The sequence below is a fragment of the Euprymna scolopes genome, chromosome 26, assembly GCF_053919585.1.
Source record: "Euprymna scolopes isolate OS-2025 chromosome 26, ASM5391958v1, whole genome shotgun sequence".
Lineage (NCBI taxonomy): Eukaryota > Metazoa > Mollusca > Cephalopoda > Sepiida > Sepiolidae > Euprymna > Euprymna scolopes.
The window spans coordinates 3,103,406-3,124,169 of record NC_136507.1 but is presented as its reverse complement, the minus strand read 5'-3'; the positions used below and the strand labels follow the sequence as shown (position 1 = coordinate 3,124,169).

The 20,764-nt window shown below is 31.2% G+C and overlaps 1 protein-coding gene across 1 annotated transcript; it reads right to left on the bottom strand.

Annotated features, from left to right (window-relative positions):
* Positions 1–2,102: 2,102 nt before the first annotated feature.
* Positions 2,103–19,520, bottom strand: LOC145247894 (uncharacterized). The gene is made up of 3 exons (XM_080109514.1): positions 19,378–19,520; positions 3,786–3,926; positions 2,103–3,490 (listed from the first exon to the last, which is right to left on the bottom strand). Exons 1-3 carry the CDS (start codon positions 19,421–19,423, stop codon positions 3,159–3,161), a joined length of 519 nt encoding a protein of 172 aa, XP_079965640.1. The 5' UTR covers positions 19,424–19,520; the 3' UTR covers positions 2,103–3,158.
* Between the last annotated feature and the right edge of the window lie 1,244 nt (positions 19,521–20,764).

The window sequence follows — 20,764 nt, the reverse complement described above, 5'->3', positions numbered from 1 at the left end:
ATCAGAAGACTGATGGGTATGATTATATCAAAAAAAATGGGTTAGTTCAGATAGCAAGATAAATCCTTTCTTATTACTGTGGCTTGAGAGAAAGTACAAATAAAGACCTGAGATAAGTTTAGAAGTCAATTTCTAAAAGCCATCCAACACATACTTTGGTTATGACATTTTGGTTTTGTAAACAAGAATTTGATAAAAATCATTCAATTGAAACATGCAAGCATGGCATTTTACATTCAAGTCCTCAATCTCCTTAGAATTCTCTGGAAATGTACAGTACTTATCTTACCCCTAATTCTGAATGACAAGTCCAACCCCTAAAATGCCTTCCTTAACCATATAACTAATACTGTTAGGGTAGCTGGTTCCCTAAAACAAAAAAAAAACTTTGTAATTTTTTTTTTTTTTTTTTTTTTTTAGTTTGCCTTTTATATATATATATATATATATATATATATATAAAAGGCAGAGATTAGCCAAAGTGTGTGTGACCATTTCGTGTATGTCTCACAAAGGCTTTTTTTCGCACACGCTACAGGGGGAGGGGGTTACGATCGCTTAGAAATATTTATATACCCCCCCCCCCCATCTAAGATTTGGGAATGCGGGTCGCCTCTAGATTTATTTACGTCGACTTTTATGAGATTCGCGCTATTTCGCCTGTTTGTCCTGCTTTTTAGTATAAATAAAGTGAAACTAAATTCAATCGGATGTGTTCTCGGCATCGCACCGGGAAACGCCCAGAAGTAATCAGCTTTGATCAATGTGGGGCCAAACTCCTCTTATATCAGACAATTGCTATTCAATCTGGACAATGGGAAGCTGGTTTCCCCCTCCCCCGACATCTTGGGGGAAAAAAAGTCAAAATTGGGTAAACAAACCCAACAAAATTTAAGTCCGCTACTTCTATTTGACCTCATTAATCAGGTCAAATAGAAGTAGCAGAGTTAACTTTTATTGTGGCCACGTGTCAATTGTTTTTAATACTTAAATAAATAAATTCAAACATGTTTCCGTTGTATGTCACGGTGGCCCAATGGTTAACACGTCGCACATTTTTTTTTTCACACTTTAATTTCCAACTTTGCCTCAAGGGTTCGGGTTGGATCCTCATATTCACCTACCAAAACTTTTTTTTATTTTACTCCCCCCCCCTCCCGGAGTTTTGATTTACCCGAAACCACACACACCTTCAAACACCCGGTACCCCCCGCTAAATGGGAAAATGTCAAATTAATAGCTAAACTATGACAAAAGCATCTTGCTCTTAGAAATAACATTTTTCAATTTTAATGCACTAAATGATAGTTTGAAGCATTTTGCACTTGCAGGCAAAAGAAATTTTATAATTTAAAGGTTACTGTACCAAAAATCACAAGGTTATATAAGATCAAAATGTGTTTTGAAGTTTTCAACTTCATAGATTGATGAGATGTATTGACCCACATCAGAAAATCAGGTCATTTGTCAAAATTAAAGGCATGTTAGTACACACACACACACAATAAACCAAATCCCTGGATTGTAGTTTACAAAATATGGAATGTTCCATTTACCTTTTTATTTTCATTGACATTTTCAAGTCAACATGAATAATTTTTCAACATCATATTTGAAAGTTTCATAGATGATGCAATGACATTCCCTCTACTACAAGTCAGTTAAATAAAAAACCTTAATATATTGTCAATTGACAGAAAAACTGTCTAATTGTTAACAATTGCTTCTGTTATCCTTACTTTTTAATTTTCATTTCCTTTAACTGATCTTAATGATGCATGTGTGTGTGTATATATAATGTGAGAGAGAGACACACAGACATCACACTGGATATATTCAGCTACTTATTTCCTTTCAATATAGTTTAAAACTTACAAATACAGAAGTAAAATTTAATTTCATTCCAAAAGTTTCACTATTAGAATGACATTGTTCAAACACTAAGCAGTTTTTTTTTTGTAATAACAATGTTCAATTACATTTTTCAAATTCACAAGTTTTCATTCTGATAAAATTTCAGAATAAATTCTGTAACCAATATTCTTAATGACTTGTTTACCCCCCCCCACTCACTTTATAAAGCATTAAAAAAAAAAAAAAAATGGATTTAAAAAAATTGTTTTATTTAACTGTTACTGTAGCTCCCTTTTACACAAAACGGCATTAGTTAACTGTAACAGTTGTAAACATGAAGAGCAGGTTCAGACAAAATCTGTGGATAGTGCGAATGGAACAGATCAGGATATTTTAGAGTGGAACTGAGTTAACAGTCCCTTAGGTTATAAATTGAGTTTAACAGTTTTGTTATGCAAACAGTATGGACCATTTGTCATTTTTTGTATTAAAAAAGGGGGGGGGATATGGTGCTATTTTGAAGGTTTCACTTTCTTTTTTCCGGTATATTAAAACTGATTAAATCAAACTAAAATTTTTATTTTCTATCATTTCATTCCAAAGTTGATTCCTGATTAATCGAAGAAATAATCACTTTTTTTTTTAATGTAATGATTACCTAAACGATTACAGATTCAAGTTTTTAACTTCATTTCAAACTTTTTTTTTTGTTTAAAATTATCACGTTCATATAAAAGTTTCTTGCTTTGCAAAAGATTTCGTTCATTACTCAGAAAACTTTCTGAATCAGAATTGCTAAACAAATTAATTTAGAAAATAATCTAAAGACAAGCCTTTTAAGAGAAGGGAATTATAAAAACAATGTGAAGGGTATTTTTTTTTTGTTTTTTTTATTAAAAAAAAAATTTGTTATTGCTCCCATTTTTTTTTTTAATCCGTGTTTGATATATGAACATAATAGACAAGGAAGAAAAGAAATTAAGCCAACAAATTTTCAAAATGAAACCTTATACGAGTACATATCAATGAACTCGGTAGCAAAAGTTTAAAACAGTGAAATTTCTTATTCAATTTTATCATCTGTTAAAGTTGTTTGTTACAAAGATCTGGTGTGTTTTTGTTTCCAAATCAACCACAACAACAAAAACAAAACTAATGAAGAGAAGGAGAAATAAATGAACACAGATGGAAAACAATTTGTACAAGAAAATTCACTGCTAGAAAATGTGTTTTTTGCTCTTCACTTTCGTCTTACATTTTTTTCAATTTCTTTGCAAGACTTTCCAAGTGCTATGAAAATAGTGTTATGAAGATTCTGTGTTCTGCCCTGTTGATTGTGGTTCGTTGGCAGTCGGGATCATTCCCGGCGATGATACAACTGCAGCAGCATTCATTTGATGCACTGGATCAGGTTCGGCAGTGATCACAGCTGCTGCACTGGTTGCATCATTTACCACTGGGGCTGAAGGTTCAAGGGGTGCTGGAGGAGCTGGAATCAAAGGAGCAACAGGTGGAGACTCTGGCAGTGAAATGGGTGGAAAGCTCAAGCCTGACAGGCCACTGGAAAGAGTGGTCAGGTTTGGAGGAAGAGATATTGGTGGCATCATTGTCGGTTGGAGAGGAGAAGCCATTGAGGCTGTAAAAAAAAATAAAAATAAATAAATAAATAAAGTTTTCAAACAGAAAAACAAATGGCAGGCTTCACACTTTAACATTTTTAACTCAGTATGTGAACATTGACAAAAATCTTAGAAATTTGTTAAAATATATAAGAAAAAAAAAAAAAAAGGACTCTGCACCTCTAAAATAACTAAATTTTTTGTCCTTTAAATTAGAATGCTTAGAAGGAATTACCCCACCCCCTCCCACAAAAAAATTGAAATATATGATTGTGTTTTTTTTTTTTTTAATTAAAAGTTGATCAAACTTACGTAGATCACCTGGTTTCATCATAGCTGTAGTAAATGTTGGCATAGACACATTTGGGAATCCAGGTATTGATATTGGTGTTGTGAGAGGTGGAAGCGATGACAAGTTGGGAATATTTGGCAAAGCTGTCGGAGGCGGAAGAGCTAGAAAAATAAAATATAATTGGTTTTTATACTTATTTAAAAAGTTACAGAAAACTCATGGAATGATGATGTCATATTCCAAAAATCAAATTGATCAAGTATTTTCATTTAATAAAAAAAATAAAAATTTCTGATTTTTAACAATTTTAATACTAAATGCATCCATTATATGATTTTAATTTCTGTGGTTCAAATGGAGTTGTCTCCTTTTTATACATCATGGCAATCAAATCACTAGTTCTCGCTTAATCATAAAATTTGATTTTCTTGATCAATTTAAATAATTTTTGGAATATGACGTCTTTGTTTTGTAACAAGTATGTATATCCTAAGCATTTTTCTGTATTTGTTTTTTCAATAAGTGTAATTCTAAATAAGCAATAAAAATTTTTGTATCGTGTTTTCAAAGGAGACACAAAAATGATCGAAGATTGTGATAAATTTACCAGCTTTAATAAAAATCACGCTCAGACCGAACTGATAAAGCAACTTAAAAATTCAATTTTATCATCCAAGGAAATGATTAATTTTATCATCCTAGGAAATGATTAATTCCAATGTTTTTTTTTTAAATTTTATCATCCTAGGAATTGATTAATACCAATGTGTTTTTTTTTTTTTTTTTAATTTTATCGTCCTAGGAAATGATTAATCCCAATGTTTGTTTTTTTTTTTTAAATTTTATCATCCTAGGAAGTGATTACTTCGAATGTGTTTTTTTTTTAATTTATCATCCTAGTAAATGATTAATACCAATTTTTTTTTTTTTTAATTTATCATCCTAGGAAGTGATTAATTCCAATGTGTTTTTTTTTTTTTTTTTAATTTAATCATTCTAATGTTTTTTTTTTTAAATTTTATCATCCTAGGAAATGATTAATTCCAATGTGTTTTTTGTTTGTTTTTCTTTTAATTCTATCATCCTAGGAAATGATTAATACCAATGTTTTTTTTTTTTTTTTTTAATGTTTTTATGTTTATTATCGTAAGCAATGATTAATTCCAACGTTTTTTTTTTGTGTTTGTTTTTTAAATTTTATCGTCCTAGGAAATGATTAATACCAATGTGTGTGTGTTTTTTTTAAATTTTATCATCCTAGGAAATGATTAATACCAATGTGTTACTATTTTTTTTCTTTTAGAAAAAGTTGTTTAGTTTCTAACTACATCTCAGTTTGAGATTCTCCTCAGCTTCATCATCGGAGCCAAATCTCTTAGTACATTGTTTTAGCGAAATAGAACTTTTTCTTCATTTGCAGCCATTTTCTAGTGATTCCCCACTTTGAAATAGCAATACACATGGACGATAAAATGCTTTGGATAATCACAGATTTCAAGGGGTTTCTGTTAAAGCACTTTGGTTTATGAAATATAACTATTTTAAGTTTTCCAAATACCACCGTTTTATTCGGAAATAAATATACTTTCCAATTAATAAATTATAATATACATTAATTAATAAATAATAATGTACATTATATTTTTAAAAAGTTTTAAGCAAATAAAGTGATAAAAATGTTATCATAAAACAGCGTTTTCGGTAAGATTTTGTAATTTTAAAATTGAACAACACAAGATGTGAAATATGTTTTTTTTTTGGTTCACGTGTACAAGCGGTACAACCTTTATATCTTTTTTAATTTTCGTCTTATGTTTTCAGCAGATTAAAGGAACAAAAACAGTAGAAAAAGACATTAAATGTAATTAAAAATAAATCAAATTCATTCAAAATTTGTGAATAATTTTTCAACTTAAGCAAAAAGTTTTTTTGGTACTTCTACAGTTTATTGCTGAAAATGTAGACGCCATTTTTTTCAGGCACCTGTCGTTAAAATCAGAGGGAGAAATCAGTATTTTAAACTATGAGCAAAGTACAAAATAAATAAAAAAAATTACAAAATTGTTTTATCTAAAATAATATTTTCTTATGCAGACTTAATTATATTTTCATACATTTTTATACAATGTTTTGCTTTTTCAAATGGTGCTCACTCAGTTTAAACAATTATGAATGTCTTTCATTTTTTGTTTTTAATAATAAAAATATATATATATGTTTCAAGAAAAACTTTCCCGTTTTCATTAATTAAATCGAAACATTTCCAATTAAACAATGATGGATATGTTTTCTTTCACTTTCTTTACCATTTTTTTTTTCATAGTTCTTTCCGGAAGTAATAAATATCTAGTTTAATTTTTCTGTTATTTATTTCCTACTTCGGCCATAGTTTAAAATACTGATTTCTTTCTGATTCTAATGATAGGTGCCCGAAAAAAAAAATAAATAAATGGCTTCTCCATTTTCGGCAAGAAACTGTAGAAGTACCATTTTTTTTGTTTTTAATATTTAAATAGGTGGGGCAAAAAATACTTTGTACTTTACCAAAAGTCACGTTTTCTGTCAGTGACGTCACTTGTTTTAAATAACATTTATTTTTGACTGTTTGTTGTAATTCTTGTAAAGTTTCACAATAGATGTCAAACACTCTTAACAACAACAACAAAACTCTTAATCTTACGTCTAACTCTAGGTGTGAGTAGCAAGCCTCCTCCTAAAACCTTAGCCCCAATAATAACACTAAGTCCGAGTGGCAGAGCTCCTCACCAAACAAAATTCCTTGGTACTTTTCCTTAAAAAAGTGCACGATTAATCTCCCATAAAAAAAAAATAAATTGGTCAACTGTCCTAAAATGCTAGAATGGTCTCGAAATGGTGAAATATTTTACATTAAATTTAGGTGAAATCAACCCTCACTGTAAATTCTAAAATTGTTTTTTGTTTCTGTCAAGTCTTCAAGATGTTCACAAAATTTCCTTTAGCCCTATCATTAACCCAGAGTGGCAACCTCCTCACCTTCTCATAATTGCACAAAGACTGTCTTAAGACCACACATTATTGCCTTTTAGAAAAAATTACAAAACAAAAAACTCCCATGTTATCATAGAAAAAAAGATGAATTACCTGCCCTAAAACGCTGGAATGGTTTAAGATGGGAAATCATTTTTCATTACATTCTAAAATTTTTGTTTATCTTTAATTAAAGTTTTTCAAAGTGTTCTCACGTAATCTATATATCTATAAAAGTGAATGCGTCTGTGTGTGTGTGTACATTTCCCTATGCAATAAAACTTTGTCAATTTTAAGTCTACAGACTCAAAATTTGATATACACAGTACTGAGATTTGGGAAAATCTTTGTGATCCGTTTTCAGCCAGAAATTTGGCTGTTAAGGGGTCAAAGTTCAACGATTTGACTTTTGAGAACTCTACCAAACTCCTCCGACAATTTTGGGTCTAAACACTTGAAATTTTAGATATAGGTTCCTTAACTTGATTTGAGCCCAAAACAATAAATTTTATGGGGGTCATAATAGGGGTCAAAGTTTTAAAAAATTTGACCTCTGCGGTCTCTACCAAAGTATTCAGACAATTTCTGGTCTAAACATTTTAAATTTTACATAAAAAGGTATTCAGAGATAGGGCAATCTTTTTCATCGGTTTGGGTTGAAAATTTTTAGTTACCAATATATGTATGTATGTATGCATGTCCGCCTAAAACTTTCGACAGCGGCGACGGATTTTACTAAGATCAGTATCATTTTAAAGATCGACCTTTCAGACGACAAATATAAAAAAATTGGTTAAAAACATTAATATATTCACCTTCAACTAGGCATTTTTCTACAGGGGGGGGCGCTTTTTTGCCGATATTTTTGTCTAGCCTTAATGTAAGCATAAGTCACTTCACTTCATAACCGCGAAGACGTCAGGGTTTTCTTTCCCGTTCTTTTCCTCCGCGGTACGGGTTCGATCCTGCCTTCGTACTACCACTTTTTTTTCTTTTTGCTCAACATACACATCCAAACACCCGGGCAATGCCGGGCTGAAATTTTAGTTATCTATAAAAAGTAGAATCACATATTTTCGAGAGGTGGTCCAACGGGGAGGGGTAACGGAAGATATTAATCTACATTAATACCAAAGAAATATTGCAATATATTCATTTATAAACAGTCCTAGATTTAGATTTCAGTTTTTTGTGCATAAAATGAACTCAATTCAACTTTGAGTTCTTTTCTTTTAACATTGACATTTTTAAAGAATTGCAGCATATTTATGTGCATTTATTACAGATTATTTGGAAACCATTAATTTTCTGGAGATTTTCAGTAGCATATTCAGATTCCTTGCACAAAAATACATTTACATAGCAAATTTCATTGTGTAATCTTATGCTTTAACAAAGATATAGCATTTTTATTAAAAAAGTAGAGTAAAAAATGAGACAAAACGCGTATGGTCTTAAAGAGGGGAAAATATCCAAACGTTTGAGGCATAAAAAGTCATAACTTCCTTAATTTTAATTCAATTTAAAAAATTTAAAAAGATTATTTTTTAGCTTATCAAGCTCTTTCTATATATACCAATATTGAAATATGTTAAGCCATTTCAATTGGAATACACCAATAATAGTAAATATGAATTATTGATGGGTTTTCATTTTTTTTAGGTAATTAACACAAAAAAAAAAAAAAAATCTGATATCTGGTCAATTCAGACCGCTTTCACCTGTTGCTGTCCACTGAGCCAATTGCCGATGATTTGACTCCAAAGTGAAGTAGTGGATCCATGTTTCATTCATTGACAAAAAAACTTCTGTTACGATGAAACAAGGTTTTATATCGACATGTATTTTTTTATCGACTGTAAGCAAACATGGCTTCCATTCATTAACAATTAATGAAACAAATCCTTCTGATATATTCAATTCCTCTGTTTTCTGGAACATCTGTTAAATGTAAGCTACCTGAGCATCCAGCGTTATGTCAGCAGATCACTATCCAGTGTTTCTGACAAAGCAGAATCTGAATAACACTTAAGCTATTGTTTTGCTTGAACAGTATTTGTTAACACATAAAATTCAGTTTTTTTGTTGTTTTTTTTTCATTGTTTTGAAAATTTACAACATTCGTTTCACTTACTTTGTAAACTAATATTCTGATTGTGCTCAAATTTTGACATGTTTCATTTGAAGGTTAGTATCTTATAAAAATGATTTTGTTTTTCTTTAATTGGTGCCATTTATAGATCATGCACAAGTTTATTGAGTTATGTTTTATCAGACATTACTTAGCATTATCTATATCAAGATGGCACATACTGATTTTTTTTTTTTTTAGAGAATCCTTAATAAATGGATATTTATCCAATATAAGTTTACTAGAGAGCCAAGAGCAGTTGAACATGCTCAATACAATTTCAATTGCAGATACTTGTGAATAAAAAGAGTGGACCAAATACCATGCAAAAGATTTCTTTATGGAGATGGCAATTGCATTATTATCAGTAGTTGAAAATGAAGGTGAAAAATAATACTGATATTCCAGGTTTATCTTGTGACGATTTTGAGGAAGTTGTTAATGTAAAAAGCAAATCACTTTACTATTTCCAATGAAGCCATACACCAAATTGACAAATTTATTCGGCTGGAAATAAAAATGTTATAAACTTTCAAGATCATCTCCCTTAAAACTCATAACTGTAAGATGGCTGCCTTTCGTGTTAGCAATTAAATACTAGCAGTCATGTCACAGTCGTGGTTATGCCTAATAAATTGTGATGAGGAATTAGTAATACCACAGAATAGTGGATTTATTAGATACTAGAAGGACCTGTGTACCAGCATTCTCTAGGAAAAATAAGGAACTTAAAAAAATTCCTTTTCTCACAACTAAATATTATTTTTCATAAAAATAATCTAAGAATTGATATTGTAGAGCTGGAGACAAAAAAAAACTCTTTGAATGGATTTAAACCTATGATTCTTTGGAATTATTTATTTTATAAAGAATAACTTAACTACTGAAGTTAGACAAAAAGACAAAGTAATAATTTTAGTAGTTGAGTAATGAAGGGAGGTAAATCAAGGTGTTGCCAAAGAAAATATGTGAACTGAATCTGCTACCTTAATTATTCTACATCTACTAAACTTAACTCTCATCCATTCTTTCATCGTGGCCATACCATCAAACACATTTTCTTACACTGTCTACATGTAATCTTCTGAGCTCAACAGTTTTATGTCTATCTTTAAGACTTACAGTAAACATCCGTGATATTCTCATAATTAAACAGTGATTTTGGTAGCAATAAAAGGAGTGATTTTCTCCAATTATGACATTAGTAATCAAAATAAAATATAAAAATGTATTGGAATTTTTTTTAAAAAGAATAAAAATCAATAGATGGATGAATGATGGATTTTTTTTAGCCTATTCCAGGGATCCAAAATAGGGAAAAAACTAACCAGGATGTTATTGCTACGGTAGCATACATGTTTGAAAGTTTATCAGAAAAAAATGTTTCAGCTGTATTTTTGTTTCTCAGAATAAATTTGCATTAATCTTTTTTAATCTATTTAAAATATTTTTTTTAAGGAAACAGATTTTTCTCACTAAACAATCTTTTCAGTTAATTACTAGACCACGCAGTTGAGAGACATGTCATTTGAACTCATGTCATTCTATAAAAAATGCATTGAAGCTTTTCTTTTAACATATTGGTTTCAAATTAAAACTAAAAACAATTCTAAAGCATGATAGTAAAATAGTTTTTTTACGAAGATAATTGATATACAAGTAGGAATTTGTTTTCCTTTTTTGGTAAAAACAAAAACATTCTACTTGTCTGGATTTTGCTTGTTACTTTTTTGCACGTTCTAAAATCTTTATAAAATATTTATATTTTTGTAAAGATAATTTGAAAATCGATTTTGTAATAAAATCGCTTGGAAGTATTAAGTTTGATAACAAAAACAAATCGAATGTATTTATAGGATATTTATCCTATAAATACATTCTTAATTGAATCAAATTGTTATAAAACTATAACTAATGTTTGTTATGGTCACATTTTAATATATAAAATTATTGGCTAAAAATAGCTTCCAAGACATTCAATTTTTTAATACATGAGGTTTTGCTAACAAATTTCAGAAATTAATTTTAAATAGCTTTTTTCTTAGATAACCAAAATATTATAAAAAGAGAAGTGTATAGTGGCTACCAAATCTTTTTCTTTTGACAACTTATTTTCTATGAATATATGTGTGTGCTTCATAGGTGCAGGGGAAGGATTTTAAAGGTGTTAGCATTAGCTCTTCCCCTCTTCTCAATTCATGACTATGCAATATAAAAAAAGAAAATGAAGTTGCGTTTGACTACACTTGCTAAATGATTTTTGTTTAAATTTTAATTATTTTTATTGTGCAATAATTTATATTAGTTTGTGTTATATCCTTACTTTAAATAGAATACAGCAAGAAACATGGGATTATGGGTGAAAGACAAAGGAGTTTATTTACAAGGGAATACATGTGACATAAGAGTTATTCGACATATTTTCTTATTCCCTTTCTGTCTTTTTTTCCTTCTGCCTCAGTCACGTGATAGGATCACTATATCCATAGTTCATTTCATCTATGAAGGGATGTTAGGTTATTCCATTACATCAACTTCCTCCCAAGCTAAATTCTTTCGTAGAATTTTGCTTCTACCATTTTTTCCTTTTTAGACTTTTTCCAAAAAATTTGGTCCTTTTCCTTTCACTTCTCACCATTTGTGTTTGCCGATTTTTTACTTTTGGAGAGTGACTAGATTTCTGAGTTACTGGTACTTCCTTGTTTGGAGGTTGTATATGGAAAGTGTCATAGCACTTCCATTGGTAACTTTTAGTTTCTGACTGTTTCTATGTATCGGGGTCTCAGTTGGTTAACATGTTTTTTTTTGTGGAAAAAAGTCTGCCCTTTTATAATGTAAACCATTCTCCCAATTTTTCTTGAGATTATGTCTTCTTCCCAAACTCTTCCCTGCTCGATAATTTTTGAAGAATACTTTATCGCCGTCATTGTAAGTCTTGTACCTAACATTATCCTTGATACTTTTTTTTACTTTTTCTCTTGGGCTTAACCGGCCGAACACAGAACGTACCTTCCTGGCGAACATAATTTCAGCTGGGGATAATTTAGCATTTGTATTTGGATTTGGTGTTATCCTATATATTGCTAAGAATTTTGGAATGCTTTTTTCTTCTGTGTCGATGTTGTTACTCTTTTTTAAAGCTTGTTTAAAAGTATTGACAAATCTTTCCGCTTGTTCGTTTGATCGAGGGTTAAAAGTTGATGCTGTCATGTGTTCAATGACCAGTTCCCCACAGTAGTGCTTGAATTCCTGACCTGTGAACATAATGCCATTATCACAAGCAATTGTTTTCAGAACACTGAACCGACTAAATACCTCTTCCAGCGCTTTTATTGTGCTTGCCGCTGTAGAGTATTTTTGTATTTAAAAATTTCTGTCCATTTTGACATACTCTCTATGATTACCAGGTAATAATATCCCTTCAGAGGTCCTGCGTAATCGATATGGATGCGTGTCCAGGGTACATCTGTTTTAGGCCAAGGTTGCATCTGTATGGGGCGGGGGGAGATCTCGCAGCTAGTTGGCAACCTTTACATAATTTCACCATTTTCTCAATGTCCTGATCAATTCCAGGCTAGTATGTGAATCCTCATTAGGGTCTTCATTCTGGAGATTCCAGGATGTCCCATGTGGAATTCTTTTAGGATTTTCTTTTGTAATACTTGCGGTATTGCCACTCTGTCTGCGTACATCAGAGTTTCATTACACATAGAAAATGGAAACAATTTTCTATTCTTTTCGTCTTGTTCCACTTGTTTTTTATCTTGTTAATATATTTATCTGTTTTCGCTGCCTTCTTTATTTCCTCAAGTGTAACAGGAAGTTCCCTAATAGTATTTATTAATATATCTTAGTTCATTTTCTTCTTTTAGTGCTGCTATAACAGTTTCTTCAAATTCAGTTTTACTGGGGATCAATCTTGACAAACCATCTGCATGTGCAATTTTACTAGATGCGAGGTGTTTCATTTTGAAATCATAATTGAGCAAAATAATACTCCATCTCTGTAATCTATTTGCCGTACGAGTAGGAATCCCTTTTTTTTTTTAAACTAAAAATCGATAGTAATGGTTTATGGTCCGTTTCCAAGATGAAAGATCTTCCATAAATGAATCTATGAAACGTTCTCACGGCATACACAATTGCCAGACCTTCTTTTTCGATCTGATTGTACTTTCTTTCAGCGGGTAATAAAACCCTTGAGGCGTGAGAAATTGGTTTAGTAGATCTATCTTCCATTCTGTGTAGAAGCACCGCTCCTAAACCATATCCGCTTGCATCTGCCGCTATAATTAAATCCTTTTTCGGATCATAATGTGCTAATGCTAGATACGATAACAAACATCTTTTAATTTTTTGGAATGCTTCCTCACATTCTTTTGTCCAGAGCCATTTTTTATTCTTCTTCAAAAATTCATTTAATGGTTGATGTATATTTGGGATATAAGAATTATAGTAGTTTGCTCGACCCAAGAATGATTGTAACTTCACTACATTGTCTGGTATAGGCATGTCTCTAATTACTTCTATTCTATTTGGGTTAGGTCTTCTACTTTTCCAATCAATTATTTGTCCCAAATATTCAATCTTGTCCATACCAAAATTACATTTTTCAAGAGCCACTTTAAATCTGTAGTCTTCTATTTTTTCGAATACCTTCCGAATATAGTTTTTATGTTCTTCAACATTTTTGCTTCTTATCAAAATGTCATCTAAATAAGCCATTGCAAAATCCAAGCCTGCTAGCATGGCATCCATAATTTGTTGGAATAAATTTGGTACTACTTTCAACCCAAACGGCAATCGGTTTAGGGAAAATAATCCTTTATGTGTATTCATTGTCAGGTATTTAGAACAATCTTCGTGGACTCTAACCTGCAAATATGCTTCTGATAAGTCAATGTTTGTGAAAATTTTTCCTCCATTTAACTTAGAAAATACTTCCTCAAAGGTAGGGAGTGGATAGTTATGATCCTTTAAGGAATTATTCAGTCCTGTCGAAAAATCTCCACATACTGATTTTTTTATTTTTCACATAAACTGTGGGTGATGCCCATTCAGAGTAGTCCACTTTTTTTATTACTTTGATTTCTTCGAGTCTATTTAATTCTTTCTCGATTGTTTCTAATGCTGAATACGGAACCTTCCTTTCGGGTTTAAACACCGGTTTCGCTTCATCTTTCAGTTCAAATTTCACTTCCGTTTTAGTGCAGCAACCCAAATCTTCAGAAAATACATTTTTAAAATCCTTCTTCAAATCCCCAATAAATCTTCCTGGCAGTTTGGAACTTTCAGATCCTGTCAAATTTACTCTTTTGCAAAATGAATTTATTGGTTTCTCCCATAAATTGAAAAGTATCATCAAATCTATACTGAATAGATTAGAATACATTTTAGTTTTTACCGTATTTTCATTCAGGGTCATATTAGTATAAAATACACCCTTAAATTTTTTTTTAATTTTTTTTACACAGTGATCACCACTTATCAAGGCCCTGAAGCCACTCAGGGATAAGGGTTATTGCAAGTACATTACGTTAGTGTGGAGATTTGATGAAGTGTTTACTTAAGGGGGCGGTTCATTAGGAATTTGTTAACATTGGACTTGGATGTCTTCAAGTTGTAGTCTGGTGGGAAGCAGGCGGACGGAACATAGTTCCACAGGCGTGCAGTTCTAAGAAAGAAGCTTTGTTCATGGAATCTGCGTTTTGATTTAGGCACAGATATAGAGTGGGGGAAATTTTTCACAGTGGATTCAGCTAGACGGGTGTTTTTCGTGAAAGATTGGCGAGGGGGGGGACCAGAGATTTTAATCTATTTCCAGATTTCTGGCAATTTTCTTTGTATTTTGCAGCTTTGGAGAACCAATTTTCTTTCATGTTGTTTCAGCAATTAAGGATATGTCACTTCCAGTATCCAAAAGACAGTTTACTTCAATATATTTTCTTTTTTTTTTTACCATACATGGACTCTTTTTTAGAATCAATGGTCAGGCTTACAGTATTTCTCCTTTTTGCATACTGTTGACTTGTGTCCTTTACGCCCGCACTATTTTGTTTTTGAAGTATCACTCTTTTGTGAAGTGATTCTTTCCTCCACACGTCTTACAGTATTTTTTTTTTTTTACATAGTGGTCACCTTGCTTTACCCTTTGTATTTTGTCAACATTTTTCTCTTCGATACTAGTATTATCCTGTTTTAAATTTAACAGTTTCTGGCATTCCTCAGTAACTTTCTGTAAGGTTATTTCTATGTCTTGGTTCATAATGGATACTATCTTAGAACGAATCTCTTTATCCTTCGAGGATGTTAACCCTTGCACAAATATCAAACATTTAAACATGTCCTCTTTTAGGTCTTTCAACTTAACTCGCATTGGGCATTTACTCTTCCAGCATAAGCGATAAATTCTTCATCTTGTTTCAAAATATTTAAACACCTATAACAAGCTATCCCGTTCCCCAAAAATGTTTGATGTAATTTCTATAGTCTCTTTAAAAGAACTATCTTCGGGTTTCCTTGGGAATATAAAATTAGTATACTTGGTATTTTCATGGGAACACAGTTTTTGCAACAGTAAAATAATTTTTTCTTAATCTGACCAGGCCTGACATCGTTTGGAAAAAATATTTTTGTATCTACGATAATATGCTGGAAACGTTAAGCCATTAGTTGGTTTATATAAAAATTCTGTCAGTGAATTTGCAATTCCTTCTGGAGTGAACCAACAATCCTTTTTTTCTTCTTGTTTCATTAATATTGTTTTTAATACTTCATTTTGTTTTAACTGTTCTTTTTGTAAAAATTCCATCTGACTTTGTTGGGTCGCCAGTGCTAACTGTATAGTTTTTGTAAACTCAGCTAATTGTTCCAAAAACAAAAAGAAAACATTCTTTTGTAGACAAAGTTTTTGGAGGGGGGTTACACACACACAAAATTGACACCGAACCAACAGCAGCAATATATATATACATACGCTCCTTTCCATCATATTTTTTTTTCTTCTTATGAAACAAAAGAAATTTGAAATAGACAACTTTGTTCTGTTCCAAGAAAAATTGTTCTATTCCTTATGCAATAAAAATAAATTTGAAATAAACAACTTTATCCCTCCCCCGGAGAAAATTGTTCTTTTCAATGCTTCGTGAACTGTCAATTTCTTTCTTTTTTTTTTTTTCACCCACCAGTAGGACCGTAACTGACTGAATTAAAAAAAAAAAATTACTTACTTTTTGTGTGTGTCTTAGCTTTTTTTTTTTTTCAGTAGTTGAATTTTTTCCGTGCAGTTTTTTTTTCCATTCATTGTCCAATATCTTTTTGGCTCAAAGTTTCCTTTTTGTGAATTTGAATCCTGTCGTCATTTGTTATATCCTTACTTTAAATAAGAATACAGCAAGAAACACGGGGTTATGGGTGAAAGACAAAGGGATTTATTTACAAGGGAATACATGTGACATAAGAGTTACTCGACCTCTTTTCTTATTCTCTTCTCTCTCAGTCACGTGAGAGGGTCAATATATCTATAGTTCATTTCATCTATGAAGGGATGTTAGGTTATTCCATTACATCACATGAAGGGATGTTAGGTTATTCCATTACATCGGTTTGGAAAAAAACAAAAAAAAACACTGATGTTAGTCCACTGCTACAAAATCAGAAAAGTTATGATTTAAAAAAACTATTTCAACTCAACTAAATCAACTACTGATAAAAAAATTCCCTAATTATTTGTTTATCAACAAGATAAAAAAATCTTTAAACACTGTTTAAATGCAAAACTTACCTGTTTTCAGAAATGTTAAAAATGAAAAACAAAATGTCGCCCATAACCCTCAGACCCATAACATGACGTTGCAAATTTATGAACTTACATATCAGAGGTGAAGCAGTTAACGCATGTGTAGATGTTGAAATCGTTTGAAAGAGATGATTTGACTTGCAAAATAAAATTAAATATCTACATACTTATTAATGACAAAGTGATTATTAGATCGACTCTACATTAAAAAAAAATCAAAAAATCCTATTGGCCATTATACCATGTAACATGCGTGCAATGTCTTCATTAAAAAAAAAATCCTATTGGCCATTATACCATGTAACATGCGTGCAATGTCTTCATTAAAAAAAAATCCTATTGGCCATTATACCATGTAACATGCATGCAATGTCTTCATTAAAAAAAAATCCTATTGGCCATTATACCATGTAACATGCATGCAATGTCTTCATTAAAAAAAATCCTATTGGCCATTATACCATGTAACATGCATGCAATGTCTTCATTAAAAAAAAATCCTATTGGCCATTATACCATGTAACATGCATGCAATGTCTTCATTAAAAAAAAAATCCTATTGGCCATTATACCATGTAACATGCGTGCAATGTCTTCATTAAAAAAAAATCCTATTGGCCATTATACCATGTAACATGCATGCAATGTCTTCATTAAAAAAAAATCCTATTGGCCATTATACCATGTAACATGCATGCAATGTCTTCATTAAATAAAAAATCCTATTGGCCATTATACCATGTAACATGCGTGCAATGTCTTCATTAAAAAAAAAATCCTATTGGCCATTATACCATGTAACATGCATGCAATGTCTTCATTAAAAAAAAAATCCTATTGGCCATTATACCATGTAACATGCATGCAATGTCTTCATTAAAAAAAAATCCTATTGGCCATTATACCATGTAACATGCATGCAATGTCTTCATTAAATAAAAAATCCTATTGGCCATTATACCATGTAACATGCGTGCAATGTCTTCATTAAAAAAAAATCCTATTGGCCATTATACCATGTAACATGCATGCAATGTCTTCATTAAAAAAAAAATCCTATTGGCCATTATACCATGTAACATGCATGCAATGTCTTCATTAAAAAAAAATCCTATTGGCCATTATACCATGTAACATGCATGCAATGTCTTCATTAAAAAAAAATCCTATTGGCCATTATACCATGTAACATGCATGCAATGTCTTCATTAAAAAAAAATCCTATTGGCCATTATACCATGTAACATGCATGCAATGTCTTCATTAAAAAAAAAATCCTATTGGCCATTATACCATGTAACATGCATGCAATGTCTTCATTAAAAAAAAAATCCTATTGGCCATTATACCATGTAACATGCGTGCAATGTCTTCATTAAAAAAAAATCCTATTGGCCATTATACCATGTAACATGCATGCAATGTCTTCATTAAAAAAAAAATCCTATTGGCCATTATACCATGTAACATGCGTGCAATGTCTTCATTAAAAAAAAAATCCTATTGGCCATTATACCATGTAACATGCGTGCAATGTCTTCATTAAAAAAAAATCCTATTGGCCATTATACCATGTAACATGCATGCAATGTCTTCATTAAAAAAAAATCCTATTGGCCATTATACCATGTAACATGCATGCAATGTCTTCATTAAAAAAAAATCCTATTGGCCATTATACCATGTAACATGCGTGCAATGTCTTCATTAAAAAAAAAATCCTATTGGCCATTATACCATGTAACATGCGTGCAATGTCTTCATTAAAAAAAAATCCTATTGGCCATTATACCATGTAACATGCGTGCAATGTCTTCATTAAAAAAAAATCCTATTGGCCATTATACCATGTAACATGCGTGCAATGTCTTCATTAAAAAAAAATCCTATTGGCCATTATACCATGTAACATGCATGCAATGTCTTCATTAAAAAAAAAATCCTATTGGCCATTATACCATGTAACATGCGTGCAATGTCTTCATTAAAAAAAAATCCTATTGGCCATTATACCATGTAACATGCATGCAATGTCTTCATTAAAAAAAAATCCTATTGGCCATTATACCATGTAACATGCATGCAATGTCTTCATTAAAAAAAAAATCCTATTGGCCATTATACCATGTAACATGCGTGCAATGTCTTCATTAAAAAAAAAATCCTATTGGCCATTATACCATGTAACATGCGTGCAATGTCTTCATTAAAAAAAAATCCTATTGGCCATTATACCATGTAACATGCATGCAATGTCTTCATTAAAAAAAAAATCCTATTGGCCATTATACCATGTAACATGCGTGCAATGTCTTCATTAAAAAAAAAATCCTATTGGCCATTATACCATGTAACATGCGTGCAATGTCTTCATTAAAAAAAAAATCCTATTGGCCATTATACCATGTAACATGCGTGCAATGTCTTCATTAAAAAAAAAATCCTATTGGCCATTATACCATGTAACATGCGTGCAATGTCTTCATTAAAAAAAAAATCCTATTGGCCATTATACCATGTAACATGCATGCAATGTCTTCATTAAAAAAAAAATCCTATTGGCCATTATACCATGTAACATGCGTGCAATGTCTTCATTAAAAAAAAAATCCTATTGGCCATTATACCATGTAACATGCGTGCAATGTCTTCATTAAACTGCTTCTATACTCACTTGATGTTGATCCGGGAGGCAATGTGAAAGGTACCTCACCTGGCATTCCAGCTCCGGCATCAGTCGAATTTAAAACAGGTATTGTTGGCACACCTAGAAAGACAATGATTTATACATCCATATTTGCTTTCAGAGATTTCATGTTATTCTTGCAAAAACTCAAACATTTCAAATAACAATACCATGAAACACTAATTATTGTGGTCCAGTTAGAAAGTAGAGTGAAAATCTGAAAATATTAAATTAGCAAGTAATATAGATTTTAATTGCGAAAAATTTTGAATTAATGTAACACGAAAGTAGTTGAAATGAAAAAAAAAAAAAAATGAATCATAGTTAAATTTCTAGCCAACAAAAAATTCAGTTTAATTAGAAAATAAAAGATGAATCGATATACAAAAATGAATAAAATGAGATGTTATGAAAACAGATTTTCTGGTTTCAAAGTTTTAAGAAAAGTCTGAAATTCAAATTCTTCATTTCTGAAAATATAGGAAAAATATAAAATTGGTATTTTACGTTTGTAATTCATTGTCCTTTTATTATGTCAGCTTTTTTAATTCAATGACTGGTTTAGAGTACTGCCCATAAAAAAATATAAAAGCAAAAGAAAAATTTTTCACAACAGATCAGTGAAAGATGCTCAATTTTTCGTTTGAAAATATTTATCAACATCAAGTAAACCTGTAGCTAACAATGCAACCTCCTAATCCACTGCCCCATCAGGCAAAATAACATTGGAAATTTTGTTATTTAAACAAATTCAATTTTTCAGACCCTTCCTTGGTTTAAACGTTTATTTCGATATGAAATAATTTTTTCTAATTCTCACATATTATTTGGGAGAGACATCGCTCTTTCAGATGGTACCAGTCTCGATTCGTGTGTGTCGAAAGTTTTTGGCAGACATACACACAAACAGACAGTTGAAATTTATATAAATGGGAAGGGGTGGATCTTTGAAATTGTCCAGGTGTGTAAAGGTTTTATGGTAAGCATATTCATCAACAGAGCTCTACAAAGAAAAAAGGTTTGAAAATGCCATAAAAAATGTAAATAGCGAATACCCATGCAAGCAAAAAAAAAAAAAAAAAATGGTAAGCAGGCAGGCAGGCAGGCTTGAACCTGTAATGCTAAGGAGGAAAAGAAGGTAATAAAAAAAAGCCAACTACTTAACCCCCACACTCACCACAACAGACGTCGCTGGCATTCAAAATAAGGTTAGTCATTGCAAGGTATGAATGACTTTGCAAAAATGTTAATGAAAAAATGACCCCTTCTTGTAAAAACAAAACCCCAAAAAACGATCAAGTTGACAGTCAAAGAATTAATGCTTTTGGCCAATTTTTGGATATTTGTTGTCAGAAATACTGAGCTTTCAAATGAT